This window comes from Miniopterus schreibersii (assembly GCF_964146895.1).
Source record: "Miniopterus schreibersii genome assembly, chromosome: 15".
NCBI classification, from domain to species: Eukaryota; Metazoa; Chordata; class Mammalia; order Chiroptera; family Miniopteridae; genus Miniopterus; species Miniopterus schreibersii.
Genome location: NC_138115.1, coordinates 2,494,533 through 2,516,915, shown reverse-complemented (window position 1 = coordinate 2,516,915; position 22,383 = coordinate 2,494,533). Strand labels below are relative to the sequence as shown.

The window sequence follows — 22,383 nt, the reverse complement described above, 5'->3', positions numbered from 1 at the left end:
CAGCGTGATCACTGCCAGACAATGCGGAGCAGCTACTGGTTTACTGTGATCTGAGAAAAGGCGACACCGTCTAGAATTTGCGTTAACCTCGTGATCAAATTAATTAGCATCAAGTTCTGCCCGTCAGCAGCAGTTTATAGATTCTATCCCAAAATGTCCAGCGTGGGACCCCATTAGCCTCCCATTTGGGATGACGCCCTCAGCTATGAAAGCAGCTAGGCCACCGGGTACCTGCAGGTGCGCTCTCTTGGATGTATGAACACCCTGAGTCATAGTTCTTTGAAGTTTCTATTAAAATGTTCTACTCCAACAGGAAACCAAAATTAAATTTGTATAAACTCAGTCCTTCTCTGTGAATCCCCATCCATACTGTGCCCAAAAGGAGAAGTTACTAAAACGATATTTCTTGGTATCTTTATGTAAACATTGCTCGTCACTTTTTATTAATAATGCAGAAGTACGCTGAAAACATCCCCTCGAGGAGAGTGCGTATCACACTCACGCCGGAGCATTAAACTCCACATCATCCTCCGCCCAGGGACGGTTCTTGACACGTGGTGTCCTGTGCTGTGGGGGGCTTTTCTGGGCAACGTAGGACGCCTAGCAGCACCCCTTGCCTCTCCTTACTAGACTGTCAGTAGCACCAATGCCCCCCGCCCCCCGCAAGTTGTGAAAACTAAAAATGTCTCCAGACATTGCCCACTGTCCCCTGGGGAAAAACCTCCCCCACTGCACTGAAGTGAGGCATTCTGTCCACCCGGGGGACCGTCTGCACCCGTGGACAGCGTGGTGACGTGTCTGAGCTCCCTGAGCTCCCCCAGCGGTAAGCTGCACAAGGGAGCACCCCGCGCCCACGACTGCTCACCCTCCTAGGGTCTGGACGAATAGCAGAGGTCACTGCCAACAACACCAGCTTTGGGTTGAACAGACATTATCCTGAAACGTCACACTGCTGGTCAGCTAATGACACCTCTGCAGAAGGCCCTCTAACGACTGAGAGTCTCACCACAACTCACTTGTTATTAGCTGTCCCAAGTGTATAACATCATTTATTTTTAAAAGAATGGTTACCTGGCCCTGGCCCATGTGGCTCAGTTGGTCATCCTGTACACAGAAAGTTGGGGTTCAATTTCCAGTCAGGGCGCATACCCAGGTATGTTAAGAAAGAGCTGTTACCTGAAGGGAGGGTTGTTTGTCATTCCTCTTGGGAGATTTTAAGCCACTAACTTGCTGCTGCTGTTGCTGCTGAAGAAGGAGCTGTCTTGCCACTTGAAGAGCCTGCAAGGAAAACGGGAGAAAAACCTTTCCGTTACTACACAGGTTCAGAGCCACTTTCGCAACAGGACTCCAGGAAGCGCACTTAGGAACGGATCCTGACTCTCCCAATTCCAGGCTAATGAAACAGCAAACAAAACTTTCCACCCGTCTCAGCTGGAAAATGTTCCGGACTTTGTTTACGTTTTCTTAGGTTTAGTCAGGTTCGTACACGGGTCTTGGGGCATAGCAATCCATTTGAGCAGACACCTCAGTCCTACCAAAAACCAAAACTCAGAATACGAGCGAGCACGGTGAGGGAGGGCCAGGGAGCAGCTGGGAAGCACCTGGGCAAAGACGGCACTCACAAGACAAGGCGCCTCCGCCCCCTCCAGCCTTCCCGGGACCTGGGCAACTCAAGTTGAAAGGAATGCCTTCACCTCACGAGTCCAAAAGGAGGAAGAGTTAAGTGGGGGTGCACCAGGGATAGAGTTACTTGGGAAGGAAGGCTAAACAGATGAGCTATACCAGCGGTGACCTCAGTGGACCACGTAGTAAGGAAAGAACTTTTCAAATCTGACCTCTAAGTCAACTTCAAGAGCACATTATGCACCTGTGAACAAAACTGGTTATGTCTCCTACAAATGACTCTTTATAGCTTAGGCCATAGGAGGGTGCTTATTTAAAGGCAGCAACTACAGAGGTGTACGAATTGGAGATAAAGAAAGGAAAACAGGACAGTCCTCCAAAGTGCAGAATGTATGACTGACTAATCTTTTCTGCTTTTAGTTGAAGTATAATTGACATACAATATTATAATAGTTTCAGGTGTACCGCAAAGTGTTTCCACGTTTGTATATCTTACACTGTGATCACCATGGCACATCTAGTCACCATCTGTCACTGTGCAAAGTTATCACAATATTATTGACTATATTCTCTGTTCATTAAGACCAATCTTTTCAAAAAGTTCAAATAAAAAAGAATTAAAAAAGTGTCCCTGATAAACCCTCATGGGGACAATTACTGTCAAAGCATTTAGCAGGAATAACAGCCAGCCACACCCTTCCCAGGAGAGCAGCAGGGCAGGACCAGACAACGGAAGTTTGCAGACTCTGCTAGAGAATCACATAGGAAGTGATTTTTTTTTATTTTAGTCAGTTCAGCGGCCATGAATGTGCACATGGAAGCCGTGTCAAGAATGTTCATTAAATCATGTGCTCAGGGTTTAAAGACAAATGAGACTCCTTGGCGATTTCTCCAATAAGGATTTCTAAATGGTAACTCATTATTTGCGCCTCCAAGAAGATGCACACATAGATGTATGTGGTCATCGTATGAAAGGATCTGAAACTGCAGGCTTAGAAAATGTGCATAACGGACTTACATCAGAAAATAACGTTTTTCTTTTTAAGAAAGCTTACAGTGACGTGGTGGAGTGGGAGGAAGGAGAGCTGGCACGGGGTCCTGTGCACTGGGCTTAAGAGAGGGAAGACAGTGCTCCAGAGGATTACTGTTCACGAGTGGACACATGAAACTGGTGAGTCAGCAGAAGTAGTACTTCTCCTTAAAGGGCAGTCTTACTAAATTAACTCATAGCTGTAGAATTGTAACAGAGGATGTTAAGGCATTTGGTAAGGCTGAGTGGTGCCTCTGTGTCTAAGAGGCACAGAGGAAGACCAGGGAACAGAGGCACAGATGATAGGTGGGTGACAAAGATCTTGGAAAAGATGGAACCCTCCTGTCCCACCTCCCTACCACACCCACCCTCCTGTCCCAGGAGCCTCTGCCTACGAACTCACCACAACCCGCCCTTCAGAGCTCACTTACAGGCTATTCCCCTGGAAAGGGAGAGGCGTGCTAGATGAAGCCTGCCTGGCAGGGCCACGAGGAGAGGCTGTCTTTGAGGGGCCCCTGGAGCCTGAGCCCCCAGCCTGCTCTCTCCAAGGAGAATTCACCATCACTGGACTCCCGGCTTGTCTCCTTGGAGACGCTCAGTACATGTGTAGGTGTAAAAGTGGGCAGAGTGAAGATTTCATTTATATCATTTAAGAAAAACAGTCCCCTCGCAAGGTGCCGGCAGAGGCAGAAGCCTCTTCCTGTTACACGTTCCCTTAGCGGCTTCACGTGAGGCTTTACGGCTTTTTAACACAGGAAAGGGAACCGTTACATATTTTAAGTGCAACCGACAGAGTTCCCAGAATAATAGACTGATCAGCAGAGAGGAGTCTGGCTGCTAGTCAGGAAAGCAGACAGAGGGAGTGTGGATGACATGCCAAGCTATGGTGGCGACCGCAGGAAGGTCACCTCCACTTAATACTAAAATAGAGCAAAGTAGGGCACCACCATAAAGTCACAAATCTTTGTTAAAATAACTTGCCATGTTTCAACAAATATTTAGAAAACAGATACTCAATATTTAAGTAATCAACTCTCAGAGAATCTATACAATCAACTCCTCATTTCAGCCAAAGGGATACACTAAGTGTCTGTTTTTAAAAAAAATAAATAAATAAAGGACACACACAGAGAAAAAACACCATTCTTATGTGAGCATGTTCTCATAAATGTACTTAAGCAAAAGTACAGTATAGGCCTCAAACTTAAGTTTTCAACAAATATGTATTGAGCTGGCTTTATACAATGATTATACATTTCAGAATTCGCTACTGGAATCCTTGCAATTATTTTGCTGGTTTGAAGGAAAAAACGTCACTGACGTGTATAATGTCTTTTTCAGACCCAGCACAGGTACCTGAACTTCCATAATCACACAACAAACTCTGGCTTGCATAGACCATTTCATACTGAAGAGGAGAATCACAGAGAAATGTAGGGCAGAAAGGGTTAGGAACTTGTAGAAACACAACAGGAATTTTAGTAAAACTACTGAAGAGAAAAGGTACAAGATGGAGATGTGCAAATTAGCTTCCAAATTCCCTCCAAAATGAGTGAAACAAGTAAAGTAACTTCAACTACTGGGATGGAGGGACAACACCAGTGCAAAGAATTATTCACCTTGATATGAACTGTTACAAATTACTCCACAATAATTCCCTGGCCTTATCACTGGTGTGGCAACGAAGGGGGAGTAATGTACTATACCCCCAACTACTTAGGTCTCGGCTAGAGTTTTAAAACATTATTTATTAGAACCTATAAAGTGCTGCAAAATCAACCATCAAAGGGCATTGCTTTTCTGATTTCCGCGATATATTAGTCAATGTAATCAGCATTTTAAATTGTCACAAAAAAGGAGAGAGATAAACCCTCAGTGCATAAGACCACGTATTTCAGCATTGTTATACAAGCATCGGTATCTTCCATTTGGAGAAAGTAAAAAATGCTTATTCATATTCACTGTTGGTCAGTGGACAATTCGGAAGGACTGAAGGGACCCCCATTGGAAACTGCACCCGAGACGAGACTGGTCCACTGTGTTTCCCTTACATGCTTACCTGATAGCCATTTTTACCTGTTACGCATCAAACTAGATTAATGTCTTTCATCTCAGACTCATGGCCTGACCATCAAAGATTTGTTTCAATACCGCTAAGCAGTGAGGATGGATTTTCCTTATTTTCATAACAGGATCTCAGCAAAAACTGGAGAAAGGTCCCTTAAAATATTCCAATTACTGTGAGGAGGGTCAACTGTGTGGTGATGGATGGTAACTAGACTTCTGAGGGCAGTCACTTAGCAGTGTATACAGAGGCTGAATTATACTGTCCTATACCTGAAACTTATGTATATATAAGAAGATGTCCTGCTTACAGATAAAACTAGGTCCTCTGTATTTATACTAACGAGGTATGTGAATGCGTTTGTGAGAGAGGAAGAGAGAGAAGCAGACACAGAGAAAGGGTATGAATAAATAACAAATTTTCTCTGTTAGGAAGCAAGGGTCAACCTGGCTTGAGTTCCAGACCAACTGCTAATGTAAATAACTGAAAACGTCCATCCCATCTCTGGTGTCTTTTATTCTCCGTGGCAGTTCCGGGGCTGGGTTGAGTCCACGCTTCCTTCTTAACAGACGTGACAACTGCCAGGCACTGCACAACTCGATGCTGCATTTGAGTGCAAGGCTTGGGTTACAGTAAAGACAGTTCAAGGATGTCACAGAGTGCAGGTGACTGATAAAACTAGGCACTTAGAGCTGGGCTGCACATGGTCACATTGATTTTCCTTCAATAAGCTAAAATAGATGGCTCTGTGAACTAACAGAGGCAGGGGCGGAAGGCAGGCCAGCTCCCTCTCTGCCTTCGCTGTCATCTTTGCCCCGTCTGCGCAAAGGGTTGGAGTCACCTTATGGTCAGCACGTCATGGGCACCAGCCAGCTCAGCACTCAGCGCACAGGGAGGCAGGAGCTTGGTGCCTGGTGGCTAGTTTGGCAGGCCACGCTTTCATGCCAACTGAGGACCTGGACATTTCTGACACACCTTCCATTCTACTGGGTCAAGAAAACTTTATTCTTAACAGTGCCTTCACATTCCTAGCAAATAAGCACCATGTGTTATTTACAAATTATATCTTAAATAAACATATTTACAACTTTTGAGCTATTTATATCTCAAGTTCATGGCAAGTGCTTGTATTTTAGGGGCTGGAATTCCTAGATTTAGCATGTATTTCAAGGTAGCTGATGTTCAAAAACATGTTTATCATATTTTAAAAAACATTAAAAAGTTGACATGAAATATGGCTTGAGTAAGCATGCACACATACATAAAGCAAGCCAGTGAAAGGAGAAAGCCTTTGCACAACTTTTTGCATAGCAAACCTGGCGATGGGGTCTGAGTTAAGCACTGACACAGAGGTCTTCAAAAAATATGACTAACTGTAGTGTTCTAGCTCAGGGTCCATAAGCTACAGTCTGTGGACCAAACCCGAACTATAACCTGTGTTTGTTTGGCTCATGAGATAAGAATGGTTTTACTTATTTAAATAGTTGGGAAAATAATAACAGGAAAAACATTTTATGACATGTTAAAATTACATGGAATTCAAATTTCTGCGTTTGCTAACCCATCTTAGGTTGCTTTCTGTCTTCTCAGAGCCCAAAAGACACCACTGGACACAATTTTATATAAACAAAGCTTGCAATCTGTTGCCCAAAAGAATTTCAGAATTTAGCTAAGATGCAAGGATATTACTAATGAGCTGTTCTTAAAGCTCAAACTCATGTTTTTTTTCTGTAAAGGAACTGAGACATGAAAACAAAATAACATCCATGCGTTCTTTTATCTGAAACTATTTCAAACTAGTTGCAAACTTTGAACATGTGCGTCTTCCCTCAGGTAATTTACAGCAGTTCAGAGTGAATCTCCCCGATCGATCGGGTGTGAGGTCTGCACACCCTCGGAATAAAGGCGGCATGTGCTATCGGCCAGCTGAGAAGAGTGGTTGTTTCCTGTCTGCCTAAGAACTTGTCCAGCTTCCAGCTCCAGAGGCTGCTCTGAGTCAGCCACCCTTCCTCTCATTTCTTTTCCTACACTCCCCAACCCATCAAGATCAAACCTGTTTCTCAGATAATCTCACAGGCTACTCAGCAGTCACTGCCTATGGGGCGGGAGGAAAAGCTGGCCATAGAAAGCACCGTAAGCAGCTTAGGAGAGAAGAGGTCCTGCTCTCTCTTATTTCTCAGCCTCGACATACACCTTCAGTCCCTCTGCAGAGCCTTTTCCTCTGAACTAATTTGCTATCATGGTACAACCCTGGCCACGAACAGCTATCTTAATACAAGTCCTCATTACTTAACACAACCTGATGATCACTCTGTATCGAGACCTGGGGAACCCACACCCTCCTCGCTCTGGACGTAGCAATCACTGCAGCAGAGGACTGGAAAGAAGGTTGGGGGTCACACTTACAAAGAAAAGGAATTACAGTGCCTGATACTACATGTGTTCTTACCGAATCAACAACATGCCAAGGCAGTGAGTTCTCCAAGAGTGCAAATCTGTATTTATATAAGTAACACACATACGTGTGTATATATGGAGCACTTGGTTATTATCATGGGAAAATGAAAAACTGAGCTGATTTCATAGAGGGAGTCTAGGAATTGTGAAAATATTAGATGCACGAAGAAAGTACTACAGCAGACCATCAAGTCACATTATTAGTGTCATAACTAAAACAAAAAAAGTACTTTCCCTATTAAAATTTTAATATACTGGGGTAACAACCATCAAAAATCATCAAAGAGCCTTTAATAGTCACTGCTTGGTCTACTCGGGGAGGCTGCAAATGAGGGTAAAGTCTGAGCATTTGCTGATAGTTGGTTCACTTGGTCAACCCCTAAAAGCAGGTGGCTGGGCAGCAAAGCCCGAGATGGATTGGGAAACTGGACTTAAAGCAGTGACCTGAGGGAAGGTTCTAGGCGGCAGCATCCATCCTCAGAGCTCCAACAACTGGAGAGTCCTGTGCTTCGGGGGCATCTCCTGACAGCATGGATTTCTCAGCATGTTCCACAGTCTTTACAAACAGGGTTAGGAGACAGTATCTAGGCTGACAGGGTGAAAACTGGAGCAGAGACAACCCCAGCCCAACAGCACTCCAACATTATGTGTTCAAGTTAAAATCAAAAGGAACAGGCAATGGGAAAGTCACAGGGCCCCGCTGTCATTGCCCAAACTGCAGGAGATACGGCCACAGGCAGTGCCGGCCCCAGGCACGGGGTGAGCAGAGATGAGGCCACGACAGAGCATCCTTCCAACACTGGGCCACTGCAAACTCTTCACCATCCCTCAGCAGCCCCAGCCTCTACCTTCTGTACGCAGCCCCGGTGTCAGTTTGTCGCTTCCTTACTGACGGCTTCACGCTACGTGTGAGGCGGTCATCACTGCTGTGATATTTAACAGTCACATTCTTCACTTTTGTCTTACTTTAAAATTTAACAAATAATGCAAAGACACGAACACAGGAAGAGTGAAGTTGTGTGTGTGCTTTTTGTAATGTTGGCAATTGATTAGGGCTTATTTTCTTGGGAGAAAAGATGACAAAGGGTGTATTTTTCTCCTTTTAGAAGAACCGGGATGGAGGAGACCAGGAGCGTGCGTGCCCCGTGCCATGGCTGTCAGCACCGTGCTGCGGCTCATGTGCCATCCCGTGAGTGGACTGCGGGCCACACGTCCACAGACACCAGAAGGCTGTGGACAAGGGGAGTCGTTCGGCTACAAGTCCCAAGCCTAAAGCACACCTGGGAAGCAGAAGGGGGTCAGCCAGCCCCATATTCATTTGCAGTTATGAATAACTTTTTAAAGTAAAGTCTCTGCGTAAAGAACACTTCTACCGAAGAAGGTAAAGGTTAGAGATTCCCATGAGACAAAAAGGACATCTGATTCTCTTTCAAAATCAGGTGAGATAAGTTTAATGGCTATGAACAGCCAGGAAGTCTGTTTGAAGTCTCTCCTAAGAGGGAACCCCCCCGGCACACTCCTGCTCCGTACACCCGTTAACACAGGGCCCTAGCGCTCCTCGCCGGGGCACTGCTGGCTGCTCCGAGCCGGAGCCAGCGCCAGACACTGAGTCACCACCGCCAGGTCTCTGGCACCTGAGCTGTCTTTGGAGGGAGTCCACCCAGCGTGGCCCAAGCCTGAGCCTGTCCAGCTCCTGAGAGCTGACAAGCCTGCAGCGTGGATGCTATGACTGCAGCAGCCTGAGCACTGCCAGGGAGAGAAGCACAGGTCAAGTTTATTAGAAAATGTCTAAAATGTTAAGTTTCAATGCATCAAACCTGTTGCTCCTCACTAAGGAAAGACCAGACTGTGCCAGAAATAAGGAAATTGGCCCAGTCCTTCTCCCAGTCCCCAAAGTAGAAAATACGGGGGTCAAATGCACAGATAACTGAATCAAAGGGAACTATTAACACACCAAAGTCACCCTTTGCTTTCTGCAATTGCCTTTAATGAGGGTGCAGCCCAGCAACTTTCAGTATAAATAATCCAGATTCATATCTTTTCATACCTTGGAAGGAGACTTGCTAGGTCGGAAGCCTACAGAAGAAAACGGCTAGAACCATGCGCAAAATACTGGAGAATTTTCTATGATTTTACTAGTAACACTGAATGTAGTTTCTGCTCAGACAAATAGGATGCTGCATTCCTTTTCTTCCTGTACTGCAAGTCACACCTACTCGGGATGCCCTAAGAGGAATGAACACTTATGAATGCTTTGCTTGACAAAATACTTTCTTCTCTTACCTGAATTTTGGGCAAAGAAACAAGAGTGAAAACCAGTTCAGAGGCAACATTCCAGCAGAGATAAAAGACAAAAGGCAGAAATAAAAATGGGATGAGGGGAAGGACCCAAGCAAGACTAATAATCTCAAGTGTGTACCTCCTCACTTGGCCAGTTAGCCAGGATAGAAAAAAAAAACAACACAACTAACGTCCAATAATTTACACTTCTCAAAGAAGTTACCGCAATAGCAAAAATTACATCTGAATAACAATTTGAGAATGAGGAACATCTAGAAACAGAGGGGTAAGTGTAGGGTAACAGCCCCTGTATTCAGGACATGGAAATAAAACAACAAATTGAATTGCTTACTATGTGCCAGGAACTATGCCAACTAGTTGTTTTACTTATTATTTATTTATTAGTTGTCTAATTATTTTATTTCTTGTTCTTAACATTTCTAAGGGAGGCAGGGGCAGGGTTTACAATACTGACTTAAAATGGAAAGACTAAAAGGTTGTGGGGTTCTGTGACTTGCCCAAGGTCACAAGTCTAGTGAGTGGATAGCATGGAAAAGCTAAACAAACATTGTCCACAGAGAACTTGATACTCACATTCTACCAAGGTCACTGATTAGACGAGATATGGCCATAGGCAATCCTGGCAAATAGAAGTGCAGTCCAGGGACCAAAGTGCATGAGTGAGTGTGGGCCTGGGCCTTCAGGATAAAGGGAAAGCCCTCTGCACAGCATCACCCTTAACTTTATCTGCCTCTTTTCCTCCACAAAGACTTGCTTTTTGCAACCAGATCTTCTCATTCCTAAGACTCAGAGCCATGACTCCATGTGCAATTCTGCTCTCCATGTTCTCTGCCCACATTTACAAGGCACCCAAGTATCTTCCATATTTAAATTCTACCTTTCCGAGACAAATACTGCATGATCTCACTTAGATACATGGAATCTAAAAAAGCTGAACTCCAGGGAGTGGAGAGTAGACTGGAGGTAGCTGGGCCTTGGGGAGGAGGAATGGGGAGATGTTGGCCACAGGGCACGAAGCTCAGTTGTGTGAAATTAATAGAGATCTGATGTACAGCTGGTGACAATACTTTTTTTAAAAAATATATATCTTTACTGATTTCAGAGAGAGGAAAGGAGAGGGAGAGAGAGAGATAGAAACATCAATGATGAGAGAGTCATTGATCGAGCCCACAACCCGGGCATGTGCCCTGACCGGGAATCGAACCCCGATCTCCTGGATCCCAGGTCGACACTCAACCGCTGAGCCATGCCCGCCTGGGCAACAATACTTAACGTTATATTATATGCCTGAAATTTTCTAACAGGACACATTTTAAATTAAATCTCACTACACACACAAAAGGTAACTATGTAGAAGTGATGGATAACTTATTTAGCTTAATGATAGCGCTTTTTTTCACAAGGTATACAAAAATAAAAACATCAAGTTGTAAACCTCAAACGTATACAATTTCTATATGTCAAAGGTATCTCCTTAAAAAAGAAAAAGAATTTTTAATTTAAAAAATAAATTCTCCCTTTCCCTAAGTACTCTGTTTGTAATCCAATTCCTTCAGCAGCAGCAGCGTCCCATTTTACGTATATGCCACTTCTGCTTTATCCACTGATTTACTGATGGACACTTAGGTTGCTTCCATGTCTTGGCTATTGTAAATAATGCTCTTTTCAGGATAGTAATTTAATTTTCTTCAGATATATTCCCAGAAATTGAATTGCTGAGTCATATGGTAGTTCTAGTTTTAATTTTTTGAGAAATCTCCATGCTGTTTCCACACTGGCGGTACCAGCCTACCTTCCCACCAACAGTGTGTGAGGGACCCCTTTTCTCCACGCCCTCGACACCACGAGCGAGTCCTTGCTATTCTAGCAGGTGTGAAGTAATATTTCATAGTGGTTTTGATTTGCATGTCCAAATAACTGTATTCTTAAAACTGTTCTGGTCCCTGGTCATTGGGGATGAGAAAGGTCATAAAAGTTGCAAATTTTTGAGTGTTTATTGCCAGACAAGTACTAAGCAAGACAGACCCATAATGTCATTTAATTCTCACAATTTTTCCAGGTATTATTATACTCAGTTAATAGATACAAAAACCTAAGAACAGAGATGTTAAGCTAGTATGGATTATATGAGATATGCATGGAAAATCCTTAGCATAGTACCTGGTCAGGGTCATAACTTACTAAATGAAACAATTACTACAATTACACATGGCCTCATACATAAGAAAAAAGATTTTGTGGGAAGCAAAGATTTCTGTTTCCCAGTGATCTCAAACCATATGTCCTCTTTATAAAACACTGAGAAAAATCACAGCATCCTCTGATGAGCCCAAAGGAACCTATTGGCAGATCATGTTCACTGCACAGGAAAGCAGACTGAGGACAACGGGCTGGGCGACTTGCGACTGTGGGCCCTGGCTTCTTCCTGGCATAGGTGCTTGAGTGAATGGCTCTTTCTGACCAATGCCTGGGCTCGACTTTTAGAACAGCGATTTTCAGTCTTTTCATCTCATGGCACACATAAACTACTAAAATTCTGCAGCACACCAAAAACATACATATCTTGCCAGCCTGACAAAAAAATAGGTATAATTTTGATTCCTTCACACCGGATGGCTATTGTTGTATTGTGTTGGCTGTTGTCATTTTTTATTTGACAATTGAAGGGAAAAGAGGTCAGTGCCTCTGACTAAACAGTCAGGTGTCCCATGTCTTAAAATTGCTTGTGGCTCACCAGTTGGAATCACTGTCTTGGAAGAGACAGCAAACACGGCTGCTAGGGAGAGATGGCGATGCTGAGGGCGACAACGCTGGTGAAGAAAAGGGAGCCAGCGCTGACGATGCCACCGCACGGCCGCCTGGGCCCTAACTCGCTCTCCCCGAGACAGTTTCCAGGGCACGCCCAGGCCACAGGCTGGCCAGCGTCCCTCCCCTCGAACTCCTGCAGGAGGCACGCAACCCAAACGGCCGCTATCTGTCCTTCTTCCTTCCAGTCACGTGAAACTAGAACTACTTGCTTGATGAGACAGATTCAAAAGAAAAAAATTAGAAACCTTCAGAAGAATACAGTTAGTGAACTTTTTGAAGATTTTAACCTTTATATAAATATACATATTTATTACATATACTTAATACCACAGAAGAAAAACAGACTCAACTGCTTTGGCCAAAAATTAGAAACATTTTCTTAAAAGAGGGATTAAAAACAGAACTGTGTTCATCAGACAGGCAGTGTTCAGAGCTATGCTCACAGAGCAACGCCGACCTGCGAACTTCCAGGAGCCACAGTGAGTGTAAGGCGGAACCTGAGTCCTCAGCATGAAGAAATAAGGATACTCTGGGAATTGGGGGAAATGACTGACCTTGGGAGAATCATAGTAACTCCAAAGAAACAGAAGTTTGCTTTAAAAAAGTTACATATTTCTACAGAAGCAGATGTGGTGATTGAGCGCCCACCAGCCATTCTGTCTGAATTTGACCCTCAGCTCCAGCACCTGCTACCTATGTGACCTTAGAAAAGTTACTTGACCTCTCAGTACCTCACATTCTTCATCGGTAAGAGGGGAGGAAATAAAAGTTCCTACATCATAACTAATACATGTGAAGTGCATAGGGCCTGACATACAATAAGGGCTTCTTAAGTGATTTTAAAAAGTGCTTTATGAACGAGTACTGATTATGAAAGTAATAAGCTCACGTTAGAAGAAAAACATAAATAATTAGGAAAAAGGTAAGTATAATATCATCACCTACATTTACGTTTCTTAAACAAAAGTGGAATCACATTATTTATGATCTTTTGAAAATTACTTTTTAAAGTTAAAAACACATGTTGAATAGAGATTTTTCAAATCTAAATTCTATATTCAGGTTCCAACAAACAAACAGTGTTGTGTGTCCAACAGCCTACATATGACCGCTCCCCTCTAGAGACTCTGGAGACTTTCTCACCACAACAGACTGCACCTGGCACGGGACTGGCTCTCATGCTGTGCTTCGGAGCCACTGGAAGGAGACCCGAGGCAAACCCAAGTGGACAACCACACAGTGACACCTAGGGTGAAAAGAATGCTTCAATCCTTTGACCCCCAAAGCGTGCAAGCAACTCCAGAGCCCCTGACTGACTGCACGTACAACATGCAGTGTCTGTTTCGTTACAAAGGACAAACTAACTTGATTTTTGTGAAAGTTAAATTGCCAACATCATATTGAGTTAAAGTGAAACAAAACAAAATTTCCAGACCATGCTGTATCTTAAAAATAAATAAATAAATAAAAATCCTAATTTTGACCCTAAAGACATTAGAGTGAAGCACGGTGGCTCCTCACGGGCCCCTCCCTCCCAGCACCACGGATACCTTGCGCTGGCTGCCTTTCCCAGCCCAGCGTCTTCAAGGTAAAACACTCTCGTGAGCCTGCCAGTGGTAAGGCTGAGCAGGTCACAGGAAAAACACTTCTCATGGCATCTGGGTCCTACACAGCCCTTCCAGGTCTTGTCTAGGCAGTAAGCAAAGACACGCCGGAGACTGTGACCATTTTAAGAACAGGACTTTTTCCCACCTCAAAAGTGGGATAATCTTTGCAGCCTACCTATACCCCAAGGGTGTTCTGAGTACTAGCGAGTTAGCATTACTCAGGCACTTTGATTTCCAGACAAAGGAATCTGTATAAATACAAAGTCTGATGACAACAGAGGAGAGGGAAAGGCTCTGCTTCCAGGCTTGTCCTCTGAAGCAAAGCCACCCGTCACACGCATGCAGGATGGTCCTGGTGCAGGCGAAGCCGCTTCCGTCAGCTGCACTGTCCCCTTATACAGCCAGTGAAGAGGGGTCCCTCCAGGCGCTTATTTCTAGTTCACATGCCAAAAAGTATATGCAACGGAACAGATTTTCACTGTGATTTAGAGGGCTTGATACGACTGGGCCAGGCGCTGTGCTAGGATCAGGCCCATCATTTTTCAGGCTCTGCATGATTGAGGAAGTCTCCAGAAAATCATGCTCCAGTTATTAAGAATGTGCCCATGTGTGCCTATATGTCAGTGCCTGCCTATGGATAAAGAATGTCTACACAGTCTTGTAAATACTATACCTGAGGATTAAAACAAAAATAGTGAAATTTTAGTTTGCTTTTTAAAAATCTTCTCTTAATGTAGCTTTGAGCCTTTCCCCAGGTCTCTAGAGGACTTCATCTGAGATAACTGCCTGAGGATCATTACATACATTACATGACATTAAAGGCAGGAAGGCTTTCTTGAGGGACATACATGTGTAAGTGGACTGTTCACTGTAGCACCTGCCTGACATCTTTAAAGAGAGAAGCAAGAATTGTCACCTAATAAATTACACTGTGAACATAAAGGAACGATTCTGCTAAGTTTTCTTTTAACTGAGTTGATCATGTTTAGATCTAAAGTCAGGATACACTCTTCAACAAAACTGATTTGTCCAATAATATCGCTGCTTAACACACCAACACACACACACACGCCACAGAAACAGAGCTATGACCACGCATAACGAAGCAAAGCATCTAAAAAGCCAGGCTATTGAACGGCACATCCTGGGAAATCCTGTACCAGAACCACACCTCACTAATTCTCTGCAAAAAGCCTGGCAAATGTGCACAAGGCAAAAAGCCTTCAGGGTCTTAAGGGTTAACTCACTTACCGGTAAAACAAAATGACACATATAATTTCCTTTTATCACAAAACAATGCATTTATTATTTTCTTTATATCTGTTAAAGGACACGGCTTTCTGAGTGGGAAGCAAAACAGAACTTGCTTCAGCTACTCCCTTCCCCTTCTGATAAATAATCAAACACGCCATCCAGAAAAAACAAAACCCGCGAGCTGGGAAATCTGATGGTCATCAAATAGGTTGAGATACCAAGAAAAGCGGCCCACTGTTCCCACACTGAGTTTGCGGCCCCCACACCTACACTAACATCTGCGTAAAGACCTTCAGTCACTCTTTCCATTTTCCCTGCAATTATCCCTACTGTTAAACAAACTGTCCTTTAGGCAGCCACAAACATAATTTTTCTCTTGCAAAGTAGAACTTCTAAACACCAAAAAAAACCAGCACAGAAATAGCAACAGACATACACTTATGTATTTTATTTATTTAAATGTTTCTTCCATTAGAGGTTTGGATAACTACAGAGCATATTCCTTTCTCTATACTAATAGATGCTGTTTTAGACATTAGAATGTAAGGTATTTAGTCTGGGGACTAACAAACAAGGTTCAGAGTAATAACAATTCCCTTAAGATAAAAAAAGCTAATTTTCCATTTCCTGTCTATGCCCTGGCCAGTACATAGTTAAAAAAAATTAGCACCTGGCTTACCGATTATTCTGCAGTTGGGGGTCAGGGTTGGGGGAGGGTAGAGAAACCGGGGAAGGAGGCCGAGGGGCAACATCAGGCAGGAAAAGGCGGAACCCTTTCAAAAAAATGTCAAACCATGTGTTAAAAAACTCACTTCCACAGAAAGGACCGAGAGCGATCCCGGGGCTCTGGGACGCGGGGCAGCAGGGCCCAGGGCCCAGGGCTTCGCTGCCACCCAGTCGCCCACAGGGAGAATTCTGCGACCTCAGAGTTAACCACCACCTCGGAAAGCGAGGGGCTTCCTTTCCCTCTGCAGCCCACCCCGTTCAAGCTACAGTGCTCTGCATGGATAATGGCCGGGCTTGTTCCAGCAGCCTGACTTTATGGGCGTGAAATTATCGAGAGCGACTCTTAGATGCGGGCGGGTCTCGGTGCGCCCCCGGAGGGCAGCTCCGCAGGGCGGGTGGCGGCCGCGCCCGCGCCGCCGGGCGGAGGGAGGGGCGCAGACAGCACCACCGAGGTCCGGTCCCCACGCCAGCCACGCGGCTGCCCGCGACAGGCTGTCGGCGCACATCCATCCCGGGACACGCTGGAAAGCAAGAGCGCAGGAGGAGTTAGAGAGCCGGGCCGCTCGGTCTCTAAAGAGAAAGCCCCTCCGACGGCGGGGAGGGAGGGGAGCGGCGGCCGGCAGGCTGGACCGTGGCCTCCGGCCCCGGAGGACGGGCCGCCGTCCCTCCATCCGCACAGCAGCGGCAGGAGCCGAGCTCCAGCGTAAAGTGTAGGGCGCGAAGCGGCCCCTCCTCGGGACACTTACAGGGACGCCGGAGCGCGAGGGAGGGCGCGGCAGTGCCGGCGGCCTCTGGCTTCCTCCCGGAGGCGCGGCGGCTCTGCGGAGCGGGCGCGAGGGGCAGAGAAGATGTTCGCATAAACAGGAAGTGCTGGGGCCGCCCGAGAAGCACCGCGAGCGCTGAGCGGCGAGTGCCCTGCGGGGCGGCCCCGGGCGCCGCGGCCCGCTCGCCAGTGACAAGGAAGCCACAAGAATTCCTCAAGTCCTTCTTCACTTTCCAGGTTGGGAGATGAGTTGGAGCTTGCAGGTAATGTTCAGCACTGCACTGGGCACCTAGAGAAGTCTGCTAACGCTGCCCACGCCCGGGTCTCCCCAGGCCCGCGGCCGCCGAGCATCGGAGCGGGCCCTGGCCCGGCCGGGTCCAGGCCGCACGGCCCCCTCGGCGGCAGGTACACCGACAGGGTTCTGGGGAGCCTGCTCTTGAGACTTTTGTGGTGACATTTACATAGGCAGGACGCTTTAAAAAGGAACAGAAAGGAAATTCAGACTGCACACTTAGAGGGCTCTGTCACACGTGTCTGCAAGGAGCAGGGTTCCGCGTCCCAGGGAGACCCGACGTTGCCTCTGTGCTTCCTGGTACAGTACCACCCTCTGCCGTCGCCCAGCAACCTGCGCCCCCGGATGCCGCACCTACCTCCTCGAACCCAAACTAATTATCCAAGTCCTGTCTTCCGTCATCTGAGTAACTTGACAGACACTGTAAAGAGAAGCAAACCGCTGAAGGCAGAGCGAGTCAGCTGGAGAAAGACGATGGAGATGAACAGCCATATTCAATGAACGAGAAGGGGGGGGGGGGGGAAGTTCCTCCCGAAAACGTGCTGCTGTGTGGCCGGCTCCTCTGCCAGGAAGCGGCTGATTTGCTATTTAGCGTGCAGGGCTGGACTGCCTGTCACCCAGGTGCTAGTCCTTGGCTAAAATAACTCACTGGGAACTGCCAGTAGGATGTTTACACAGGCCCCAGTCTTTTCTTCATACGAGGAGATTTTTACTGGAATTCATCTTCTTTTCATCTCACATTCAAAGTAACAGCAGCTTGATAGACATTCAAGTCTGAAAGCAAATCCAGACGCTGCAGATAAGCCGCCAGAATACGACAGGCAGAAGCAGCTAAAGCTTATAAAAATGAAGGAATAGCATGTCGCCTGGGTATCACAATAGCAGAAATCAAGAGACATATTAGGTGGAACTGATCAGCCACAAAACCAGTTCAAAAGGCAGATCACAGAAACAGAGGCCTGGGCGAGGGGAGAGGGATGGGAAGGATCTGGTGCACTGCCTCCGTCCCTTCTGAGCCTTCGGCTGCATGCCTGCCTCTCCACTGGAAGGACGGGCGAGTACCTGGTTCAGATGCCCCTGCCTAACAGCTCGCCCACTCATAAACGCTGCCCATCATTTCCAACGCTCTGTCTCCAAGGGGCAGGGAAAAGACAGATCCTTCCCTTGCTCGGCGTCCAGGATGCTGCATTTTGTTAGCATCCCCTGCATCTGTAATGCAGTTTCAACAGGCACAGAGCTGGGCACCGTGCCGTGGGTGATATGGAAAACCACCTCTCAACAGAAGAGCGCAAGGTAGTTCGAGATGGGGCTGCAGAGCTCTAAGCAGCCCAGTTCCCTAAAATGGCCAGTTACCAAATGAACACAACTGCCTCAGTCACACAAAGAGATGCGGTTAGTCCTATGGATAGAGAACTGATCACCACCTAGCAGCTTCGAAGCCAACTAGGCAATCCCATAAGTTATCCCACGAACTTTCTTAGAGGCGCACAATTGTATCTTTAAAAAGAAGCCTCGCCAGGCCGGGCGTGGCTAAGCGGTTGAGCATCAACCTCGGATCCAGGCGATCGGGGTTCGATTCCCGGTCAGGGCACATGCCCGGGTTGCGGGCTCGATCAGTGACTCTCATCATTGATGTTTCTATCTCTCTCCCTCTCCTTTCCTCTCTCTGAAATCAATGAAGATGTATTTTGAAAAAAAAAAATAAATTAAAAAAATAAAATAAAAAGAAGCCTCTTATTCTAATTAAAGTGAGTACATATAATGAAAAGGCAATTCCCCCAACATTTTTTTTTACTTAGAGCTGCTTGTTAACAAACACTGAATGTGAACTGCAAGCCTCAGGTTAAAGGGTAACAGAATCCCACATCAAGATTTAGCCTGCAGCCATTGCCACTGCCAAAGCCCACCCTCTGGGACCCCAAAGCCAGATCTTCTGCAGCATCCTTGGGTTTAGAAAACCAGCCCTCCCCCCATCTGCATAATAAGCCCACAGTAAAATGTGGATTTAAAAATGTATTTCCCCTTTAAAAGCTGTAATCAGATTAGGGTTTTTGCCTCATGCAAACAAGACCCCTGAGTAAATTAGTTACAAATGTAAAAAAAACAAAAAAAAAAAACAAAAAACAAAAGCAGCTACTACTGTTCTCCTACCTTTAAAAAAAGTTGATTTTAATGCTTACACCAAATATCTTCCAACTAAATATTCCAAGTTGCTATAATTGTTACATTTACCCAAAACAGGGAGGTTTACCATGTAAAAGTGAAATGCAAACTCCCTTATACATTATAAAGTATAAGCAGCCACAGAACAACACTTCCTTCCTCATAGCCATTAAAATTCTTTTATAAAAGTGTGCCATGTATAAAGACCTTCATTAATATAATTAAATGACTGTTGGGTTTTTTTGATATAAACAACTTCTGATATGTCATTTGAAAACCTCATAATATCATTAAAGAGCTACCATTTCTAAAAGAGAAACGTCGGCTCAGGGCCATGGACTGGTAGCCATTCTCTAGGCTGCTTCCTCTGTCTCCCTTTCAGACTTCTCCTGGACTTGAATGTCACCATAGACCTTGAATCCTTGAATGTGAAATGGCTTCACGCTAATTGCTCTAATTGCTTGAAGATGTGCAGGCAGGTGAAACCCGATCCCCGTGGCCATTGTAGACCAAGAACAACACTGGAATGTTTACACAGTGGTTTGATTTTAATAGACAGAAGGGCTGAGTTTAAGACAGCAAAAACACAGCTAATAGGTGACCCCTAAGGCAGTCCTCCTTTGAAAAGAAAAAAAGACACACAACGAAATACAATTTCACATTCTAAAAGGCAGTGTCCTAAATGCCAAGGTTGTTTGCTTGACTCTTAGAGTGAGTACATGTTACTTTTCACCTGACATTTACACCCGAAACTCTACCCCCAATACATTTTTTTTTACTTTAAAACAAAAAAGCACTTTATATGTCAGTCACCTTACAAACAGATTATGACTGCATGGTATTTCCAAGTAAAGTGCACTCATTTAAATTTTAAATTGAGTATCTTTCACTCCTGGAATACTCCTTGTCTCTTAAAAGGAGATGCTTGCATCTCCTTGTTTGTTCCTTTGCTTCTACCTGGCCCCCTCCATTTATGGAATTCCTGACCCTTCTACATTCCTGGACTGCAGTTAAAGTTGAGCCCAAATCCTCTCATGTTGGTGCTTCAGAAAAATGTACATCCTCTCGGGGCCTTTTTCTTTGTTACTGAGTAGGACTGTGGTTTGCTTCCCCTCCAGAGGGGTGAGGCAGCCAGGGGAGCGGCTGACATAGTTACTCAATGACAGTGGCCGTTCTCCCTGGATATTTTAATGAATTGAGATGGATACAGAGATTTGACAATGGCTCCCCAGAGCCCTCTCTTAACACAGCACAAATGTTACCAATGTTGGACAGGAAATATACTACATCAAGACCAAGATTAAAAAAATATCACAGCACCCACAAGGTGTCACTAACAAAAGGAAACCCACAAAGGTTAGGGGTAGGCTTAGATAGGTGTTGAGATATATATACACATATGATCTGAATGTAAAGGAATATTTCATATATAGCCAAGGAAGCACTGCGAATCAAGAAGAAAGAATTAAACGTTTACTACAAAAGGAAAAATGCCACAAAATAATCCCATTATTTTAAGGTTAAGCCGGGCAATTAAAAGCAATAGATAAACCTTGCAAATGAGACGGTAAAGCAGGAACCCTCCACAGAGCCCGGAGCATGGTCAGCACTGCTCGGTGGTTACGCTGCGCATGAACTTCAGATGATGAAACACACAATGCAGAAAAAAGAGGCAAAATGTTCTTTTAAAGTTATCAAACATTTTTAGTTACATAAGCTGAGTAGTAAATATAGGTGCTTCCATTGCTTGGACCATTTGTCTCCAAACACTGAGAGACTAAGTAATAAAATAAAAATAACTGCATCACAGCCACCGCACTTGGTTTACAGACACTCATACCTTGTTCTAAAAGTTACAATCCCTTATTAAGAAGTAATGTGCCCCTCGAAAAGGGAGGGGGACAAGTATCCATTTATATCCATTTAAAGATTAAGTATAAACTAGTCCAATCCAGCGAGAGAAACACTGGGAGAAAAAGTAAACAGCCCCCCCGGCTCCCCTGTGAAAGCTCGCGCCGAGCGCGGGCACCAGGGCGGCCCTGCGCGGGTCAGCGGGGCTGGGCTAGGCTGACAGGTTCCGTTCACAGCAGGCCAGAGCTCTGTTTGGATATACTGGCCTTGCTCGCCGCCAGCGTAACAACAGATGGCTAGAAAACTTGCATTATGCGGCACAGGACTGCACTGCAAACAATCCAGAAAGCTGTGAAAAGTTTAACTCCCTCCACACCGGTGCGCCCAGCCGGGCCTGCCCGGGGGGAGCGGGCAGGCCAAGGGGACTGCGGGGCGACGGTGACCGCAGCTGCCCAAGGCAGCTCGCGGCTCCCTGCAGACGCCAGAAGGGCAGCGACCCACCCAAGTCTTGATTTTAACTGTTCAAAGCCCACACCTTATAAGGACTTGTAGCTGCTGTGCCTTCTTTTTTATTTTCCCAAAACGTACTATCCACTTCCTTTCCCTCTGGAGAAAGAAAATCTTCCCCCAGCTAATTCCCAAGCTCCCTCCCTTCCTGCCTGTCCTCCCTCTGGAACTGGGAGGACAGAGCCACATAGTCTCACTCCAACACCTAAGTTTAACTGATTTATCCAAATTCGCATGTAATTTAAATGTCCATTAAACTGATTCAATCACATGAACCCTAATATCTCCTAATGCTCTGAGGCAGGATATAAATGCACCTTCAAGGGTTTAATTCAATTGGCAATCTGAGAAGTCTTATCACTAAAAATGTGTTATTTTCATATTATTCAAGAAATGAACAAATGTGTTTTCCACAAATGTATTTTAGAAGCTACCCTTTCCTGTTATTGAAAGAAAATTGTGTTTATTACTCCTTTAGCATAGTGTAAACTCATAAATGTCAACAGAGAGTACAAGGAAAACTGTCAACTAAATATTGTTTCCTTCATGAGCTGTTCTTCCAAGTCAATTATGCCTTTCAACTTCTGGGGCATTGTGTGATAAACTGGCAGTAAAATCATTCACATTAATATACCATGGTGCCTTGCCTGCAAAAGGTAATTAAAGAAGTAAATGACTCATAAGAATAGACATATTAGCTGCAAAATGAAAGGCAACTGAGCTGCCACATAAAAATATGTACCATTAAGATACTGCATTTTCATATTCTCGTAATCAGCCTCAGTAGACTAATGCTTATTTAATCCAGTTCTGTGCTAAGTCCATCAACAACTGTTTTTTGCTGTTTTCTCCTTGACTGAACATTATGAGAGCAGGTTTGGAATAAATACAGCAATGAGGTTTTTGCATACTCAATTGAAGAACAGGTTTTTACAT

General features: G+C 45.1%; 1 protein-coding gene across 10 annotated transcripts in view; it reads right to left on the bottom strand.

Moving 5' to 3' along the window:
* FOXP1 (forkhead box P1) overlaps positions 1–22,383 on the bottom strand; it is a 540,979-nt gene that overhangs the window by 137,913 nt on the left and 380,683 nt on the right. For all 10 annotated transcript variants that reach the window (XM_081159208.1, XM_081159205.1, XM_081159215.1 and 7 more), the window contains one exon: positions 1,177–1,278. In XM_081159208.1, the coding sequence (XP_081015334.1) occupies positions 1,177–1,278 (102 nt within the window). The remainder of the gene's footprint in view (positions 1–1,176; positions 1,279–22,383) is intronic.